The sequence below is a fragment of the Solanum dulcamara genome, chromosome 5 (genome assembly GCF_947179165.1).
Source record: "Solanum dulcamara chromosome 5, daSolDulc1.2, whole genome shotgun sequence".
Taxonomy (NCBI): domain Eukaryota; kingdom Viridiplantae; phylum Streptophyta; class Magnoliopsida; order Solanales; family Solanaceae; genus Solanum; species Solanum dulcamara.
This window is the reverse complement of record NC_077241.1, coordinates 18,786,540-18,793,964: the sequence shown is the minus strand read 5'-3', so window position 1 is coordinate 18,793,964 and position 7,425 is coordinate 18,786,540. Positions and strand designations below refer to the sequence as shown.

The following is a 7,425-nucleotide window of genomic DNA, read 5'->3' as shown; positions in this document are numbered from 1 at the left end:
GCAATATTTTTTGTAACATATACCAAGTTGCATTTGTTTCGTCATTTGCTATATTTAATTCATCTGTTGATGAAGCAGCTGCTGAAACATATCGAACAGTTGCTGAAACGAATTCAGCAGTAATCGAAAAAATCCAAATGAGCAATAGAAACAAAACAACATCTACTTACCAAAATGGTCAAAAATCACCTCTCAATCAATGCCCAATGTCACACCAACGCAATTTAGTTCCAAATTGAAGAAATTTTAAAATAATTTTCAAATTTAAAAAGAAGAGAAAAAGAAGAAAAGAGGTGCTTTGCTCTCTCTCTCTTCTTTCAGGCACAGTAATACCCAACAATACGTGCGAAATTGGAAGAGATAGAGTTGCGTAGAAGAAAAAGAAGAGGAAGAAGAAGAAGAAGAAAAACGCACAAAATTGAAATAAAATTATGCCTTTTTTTAGTTAGAATTTTATGAAAATGAGTCAAAGTATAAAAAAAAAATGGAGAACTTATTAAAAAAAAATCAAAACTCATTAATTACCAACCATAAAATTATCACCAACTCTCGATATTTAAAATTCTTTTTATCACTCCTTTTAAATTTTTGTCACCCTTAATTACCTTTCCCATTCCGAGGTCACTTTGGTTCCCCCTCCACAAAAATCAAGTTGCACGAGATAACAGAGGAACACGCGTCCCACTGCGCAGTCTCAGTTGACTTGAGTGTGTGATAATGTAGAGAAAGTAAGTATTGAAGCACAACTCATCTTTGTTACTATCTCTCAAATCCTTAGAAATGGATATCGGTTTAGCAGTTGGAGGTGCGTTTCTCTCTTCAGCTCTGCAAGTTCTCTTTGATCGGCTCACCCCACAATGTGATTTCCTTAATCTTTTCCGAGGACGGAGGCAAGATCAGCGTCTTTTAAAGAAGCTTCATACTAATTTACTTGCTCTTCGTGGGGTTGTCTATCACATCGAGAGCCAGCAGATTTGTGACGACGATATTCGGACTTGGCTGAACCAACTTCAGGATGCTGTGGACACCGCGGATAACTTATTGGATGAGATCAATTATGAAGTTGTGAGAGTGAAGCTGGGTGAGGAAACAAGCCAGGAAGTTCTTTTTTGCTACTTAGACTCCATGATGCCCAAATTGGAAGAGACCATTGAAACATTGGAAGACTTGGAAAAACAAATTCATTACCTCGGCCTGAAAGCTCAACTGGTGACTGGCAAAAAGGATTCACCTAAACGTCTTCCATCAACTTCATTGGTTGATGAATCAGGGGTATTTGGTAGGCATGAGGAACTTGAGGAAATAATTAGTCAGTTGTTGTCATCTGATGATGCACAGGGACAGGGGCCTTGTGATGTGATTCCGATAGTGGGATTGGGTGGAATGGGCAAGACGACACTTGCTCGAGCCGTTTACAATGATCAGAGGATAAAACACCATTTCGATATTACAGCATGGGTTTGTGTCTCAGAAGAATATGACGCTTTCAGAATTACAACAACATTACTTGGAGAGATTGGGTCGTTGGACTCAAAAGTCAGTGTCAACAACCTTAATCAGCTCCAAATTAAGCTAAGTCATAAGCTTAAAGGGAAAAAGTTTCTTTTTGTTCTAGATGATGTATGGAATGAGAGCTACACTGATTGGGATGAGTTAAGGTGTCCTTTCGTACATGGGCGCAAGGGAAGCAGAATCATTTTAACAACACGAAAAGAAAGTGTTGCCATGATGATGGGAAGTGAGATGATTCTATTGAAATCTCTTTCTGAGGAAGATTGCTGGTCTTTGTTTAAAACACATTCATTTGAAAATAGAGATCCCAACGAATATCCAGAGCTTGAAGTGGTTGGTAAGCAAATTGTGGGGAAGTGCAAAGGGGTACCTTTAGCTGTGAAGACGTTGGCAGGATTATTGCGCTCTAAATCAAAGATTGAAGAGTGGGAACGCCTTCTGCGAAGTGAAATATGGGAGCTACCAAGTGACATATTACCAGTGCTCAAGTTAAGCTATAATGACCTTTCTCCGGTGCTAAAGCGTTGTTTTGCTTATTGTGCACTATTTCCTAAAGATCGCCCCTTTGGTAGTGATGAGGTTGTTCAACTATGGATTGCTAATGGCCTTATAACACAGGGAGAAAGTGATGAAACAATTGAAGATACAGGGAATCAATGCTTTCTGGAGCTAAGATCAAGATCCTTGTTCCAAAAGGCATCCGATTTCTCTTTGTTGAAATGGGAAGCAAGGGAGGGGTTCTTGATGCATGACCTTGTCAATGATTTGGCTCAAGTTGTGTCTGCAAAACTTTGTCTTAGGCTTGAAGATTATCCAAGGCCTCACATAATGAGAAGAGTTCGACATTTGTCATACCTTAGAGATTGCTACGGTGAGTTTGAGAAGTTCAAATCGCTTTCTGGCCATGAGTATTTGAGGACATTGATTCCCATAAGGATTAATTTATATTCATTCCTGAGCAAAAAAGTTGTGTATAACATATTGCCAACACTGACCTCCTTGAGGGCATTATCATTATCTGGATATCAAAACCATGAGTTTCCTGATGCCTTGTTCATCAATTTGAAGCACCTGCGGTATTTGGATTTTTCTCGTACAAAAATTACAAAGCTACCAGATTCAGTTTGTACTTTGTATAATATGCAAACATTGTTGCTGTTGAATTGTTGGGGTCTTGTTGAGTTGCCGCTACAGATGGGGAGATTAATCAACTTGCGTCACCTTGATATTCGAGGAACTGGTATTTCGTGGAACATTCCTCTGCAGAAAAGCAAGTTGCAGATTCTGCTACTTTCTTATTCAACAAGATTTGTCGTGGGTGCGTGCAACAATTCAAGAATTGAAGAGTTGGGCGAACTTCAAAATCTCCATGGGTCCTTATCTATTTCAGAATTGCAAAATGTTGTTAATGGCAGGGAGGCTATTAAGGGAAACATGAAGGATAAAAAGCACCTTGAAGAATTATCTTTGTCATGGAGTGGCATGAATGCTGATGATTCACAAACTGAAAGGGAGATTCTGGATAAGTTGAAGCCAGATAAAAACATTAAGAAGCTGGAGATCAATGGGTATCGAGGGACAAAGTTCCCAGATTGGTTTGGAGATCATTCATTTAGTAAGCTGGTCTCGTTGCATCTCCGGAAATGTAGGGATTGCGATTCCTTACCAGCACTTGGACAACTACCATCTCTCAAACATCTTTCAGTCAGTGGAATGCATCGTATACTGCAATTGACAAGAGAATTCTATGGGAGTGTGTCTTCAGTTCCACCATTTAGATCTCTCACAAGCCTTGTATTTAAGCAAATGCCAGAATTGACAGAATGGCATGTGTTAGAGAATGGAAGCTTTCCTCAACTTAAGGATCTTGACATAATTAATTGTCCTAAACTGATAGGGGAGCTACCTAAAAGTCTTCCATTTTTAGCTACATTAAGGATTTCTGGCTGCCCAAAGCTTGGGGTTCTTCTTGATGGTCAAGTGGCTATGTTTGGAATCCATTTGAGTGGAATCCGTCAAAACTTCATGTCTCTTCAGAAATTGAGAATTTCAGACATGCCAAACTTGGTGGAGTTGCCATCAGAAATATGTGGACTAACAAATCTGGGAGAATTGAGGATATCTAATTGTGCAAGCTTAGAAATAATCAGGATTCAGGAAATGCAACATCTTCTTGAATTAGTTATTCGAAATTGTCCAGCTCTTATGTCCTTAACAATTCTGAGTCTGCCGATAACATTGGGAAAAATGCATATTTCACAATGCGGAAAATTGGAGTTGGAGTTTCCAGAAAATAGCATAACTGGAAGCTGCTGTAACATGTTCCTTGAAGAATTAAGACTTGAAAATTGTGACTCTCTACGTCATCTCTCCTTTGGTTTTTTCCCTAGAGTGCATACTCTCATGGTCTACAGTTGTAGGCATCTTCAAACGCTTTCATTTCCAGACGGAATTGACACCCTTGAAGTAGAAAGATGTGGGAATCTTAAAGCAATTACAGTACCAAAGGGAATTCATCTGAAATTTCTGCATTCGATGAAAATCTCAGCCTGCGATAGTCTGAGTTCTTTTCCAAAAAAACTTGCTGCTCCGAGCTTAAAGTATCTTTGGGTCTATGACTGCCAGAAACTCAAAGCACTGCCACATCATATGCATGAACTCCTTCCATCTCTTAAAAATCTGTGGATTTCCAACTGTCCTGAAATTGAGTCCTTCCCTAATGGAGGATTGCCCTCCAATATTGAAATCCTAGACATCTCCAGTTGTCAAAATCTGATAAATGGTAGAGAAGAGTGGGGTCTACAGAGACTCCCTTATCTTAGATGTTTCAGAATTTATGGTTCTGATGAAACTTCAATTCTAGACGAAAGTTGGAAGCTGCCGCACAGCATTCAAACAATTACCATAGAGGGTCTTCCACATCTGAAAACACTAAGTGGGAAAGCTCTTGAAGGATTCAAGTATCTTGAAGTTTTGGAAATTAAGCACTGCCCTCAGCTTCAATCACTACCAGAAGAAGGTCTTCAAGGCCTCACCTCTCTTGCAACTTTAGAGATTGAGGGCTGTGGTCAGCTAAAATCACTTCCAGAAGTAAAGTTGCCTTCCTCGCTCTCTGTTCTGAAGATCTCTTCCTGCCTGCAGTTTCAATCACTACCAGAAAATGGTCTCCCCTCTTCTGTATGTCGAGTGGAGATTAATGATTGTCCATTGCTCACTCCTCGTTTACATAACAAGAAAGAGGAGGACTGGCTAAAGATTGCCGGAATCCACACTGTACTTATAGACTATGATGAAGTGGTCTAGTGGTGAAGAAGAACCTGGTCCATTATCTGGTACATTTGTTCATAAATGAAATGGCTCAATCTTCTATTGTTTCGTTTAGATTTTCTTTTTAACTACTTTTTATTGATTAAATTATTAACTCTATCTTCTTCTGCATTCTTGCATTGTATAGATCAATAGGATGTGTTCTTACATGAGGGAAAAGTTATTCCTTTGTTAATCCCTGTATTTACTCTCTAGAGTGATATCTGCCAAAACTGATGGATGGAGAGGTTTGTTGACAATTTCAACTCTAAAGAGTTATTTGCTTACTTGTCAATTATCATCATGTCGCTGCATAAAGGACATGTACGATGGAACTAAGACTCGGGTTAGAACGGTGGGAGGAGACTTGGGAAGTGTTCCTAGTGGAGATGGGGCTACATCAAGGATCAGTTCTTAGTCCTTTTCTATTCGCCGTGGTGATGGAGGAGTTGACGCGATCTATTCAGGAGAAGGAGGACGTTCGTTGGTGTTTATTTTTTGCAGACAACATAGTATTGATTGATGAGACATGAGACAAAGTTAATGCTAGGTTGGAGGTTTGGAGATAGACTCTGGAGTTCAAAGGGTTCAGGTTGAGCAGGATCGAAACAGAGTATTTGGAGTGCAAATTCGGTGGTGTGGTAGATGAAACAGACGCAAAGTGAGGCTTGCTTCTGGAGTCCTATGCGATAAAAAGGTACCGCCCAATCTTAAAGGGAAGTTTTATAGAGTGATTGTTAGACTGTTCCTGTTGTATAAGGTAGAGTGCTGACCAATCAAAAACTCTCATGTTCAGAAGATGCATGTTGCGGAGTTGAGGATGTTGAGATGGATATGTGGTCATACTAGGAACGACAAGATTAGGAATGAGGTTATTCTGGAGAAGGTAGGAGTGGCCCCTATGGCGGAGAAGATGAGGGAAGTGAGGCGAGATGGTTTGGACATGTGCAAAGGAGGTGCGTTGACGCTTCAGTGAGGAGGTGTGAGAGGCTGGTTGTAGGGGGAGAAATCGGAGGGGTAGAGGTAGCCCTAAAAAGTATTGGGGAGAGGTGATTAGACAGGATTTGACACATCTCCATATTACGGAGGACATGACCCTAGATAGGAAGGAGTGGAGGACGTGTATTAGGGTAGAAGGTTCGTAGGGGCGTATTTTGTTCTGTATCGTGTTTCTATTATCACACTATTTTGCTGGTATTGTTGTTTCTTTATTGTAGATTTACATTTGCCTTTCTTATTAATTGTTATGTTGTCTTTATTGTTTCTTCTACTTAGGTTTGAGGCACTTGATCCAAAGGTCTTTCGGAAACAACCTCTTTACTTCCTCAAGGTAGTGGTAAGGTTACACTCTACCTTCCCCAGACCCCATTTAGTTGGATTTCATTGGGTATGTTGTTGTTAAAAATGAAAGAAAAGAGCCCCTAGGGTTTTGGTCTAATGGTGTGAACACAACACATAATATGTAGGTTAAATACACGTCACGAGTTCAAACCCTAAAAAAAAAAAAGGAAAAACAATAGATAGAGAGGAGAGATATTTTTTACTTAGATATTTAAGTTTGGTAAGAGTTACAAACATGCATTTATTTCTTTGTTTTAGTTCTCATAAACAAAAGTTACATACTTCCTAAATTTACCTTTTCTCAAAAAGAAAAAAAGAGTTACAAACATGCAATTCATGGGTAAATCTTTTATGGAAAGTTGCTAGCCAAAGGGTATGAAAATAACTCTTAGTCTTGACTCTATTGCAGATTTAACTGGTATGACGTGCATTTTAGAAGAATGGAGGAAGTAAATTATTCTCTTTTGGATTTCAGTTTGACTGGTATGCTGTGTATTTCAGTTTCTTCAATCAATAAATTATCTTTGTTAGATATTTTATTATCCTGTTATTTCTTTCAACTTGTCATGTACTCAAATATTTGACTTTATGCTAATACCACTTGGATTTCTCTTACCCTCTATAAATCAGAACTGAACCCCTTGGTACAATTGAAATACCAGCCTGCTGATTCTTGGGGTACTTGCCAATATCGGTTGCATCACTTCGGCAGTGTCCGAGCTAGCTTTTGATTGCTTCTGCGGAATTCCACAATTTTCTTAATGAAGCCTACCATATAACTGCTAACCCGAATAGTTTTAGTTAAGGATGGCAGGATTTAAAAAGTTGAAAGTATTGCAAGTTGGTGTCTTGAATCTCTATTAGAATGTTGTTTCAATATCCTAAACATTGGAAACTCTATTTACAATTAAAACTTAGGCATTTATTGATTTCCCAAGAGTAATCAGAGCATTCAACAAACTAGCAAATTGTTTAAGAAATGACTTTTAAGTCATAATGAAGTCAAAGATTTGTACTTATTTTCCTTGCAGGCATGTTACCTTAGCACGTATTGAATCACATTCAGGAGTAGCATTTCATTGATTTTGTGTATTGGTTAATATTGAACTTTGAGCTCAATTGAGCGTTGTTTGCTTCTTGCTATTTCTTTTAGTTTGCACTGCCCATGACTTTTATTGTAACTAGACAGTAATGCCCGTGCTGAGCACGGCCCAACAGTGTAAACTACTACATTTTGTGCTTAAAAAGAGTAATTTACAACTTCAA

At 38.8% G+C, this 7,425-nt stretch overlaps 1 protein-coding gene across 8 annotated transcripts; it reads left to right on the top strand.

Annotated features, from left to right (window-relative positions):
* The first annotated feature begins 637 nt into the window (after positions 1–637).
* On the top strand, positions 638–7,218 carry LOC129889074 (putative disease resistance RPP13-like protein 1). Of its 8 annotated transcripts, none has more exons than XR_008766794.1 (4): positions 638–728; positions 6,094–6,154; positions 6,569–6,642; positions 6,790–7,218. XR_008766794.1 is itself a non-coding variant. In XM_055964196.1 (4 exons), the coding sequence occupies exon 1, from the start codon at positions 781–783 to the stop codon at positions 4,813–4,815; it is 4,035 nt and encodes a 1,344-aa protein (XP_055820171.1). In that variant the 5' UTR covers positions 735–780; the 3' UTR covers positions 4,816–4,844; positions 6,094–6,148; positions 6,569–6,642; positions 6,790–7,218. The 8 variants fall into 8 exon arrangements, 4 of the variants coding, with proteins under 4 accessions (XP_055820171.1, XP_055820170.1, XP_055820169.1 ...); XM_055964196.1 differs by lacking the exon at positions 638–728 and adding an exon at positions 735–4,844 and having other exon boundaries at positions 6,094–6,148; XM_055964195.1 differs by lacking the exon at positions 638–728 and adding an exon at positions 735–4,844 and having other exon boundaries at positions 6,094–6,151.
* Positions 7,219–7,425: the final 207 nt, after the last annotated feature.

What these genes read in the sequence shown, in the direction of transcription:
- LOC129889074 (XM_055964196.1), top strand. Translation starts at nt 781, where the DNA reads ATGGATATCGGTTTAGCAGTTGGAGGTGCGTTTCTCTCTTCAGCTCTG.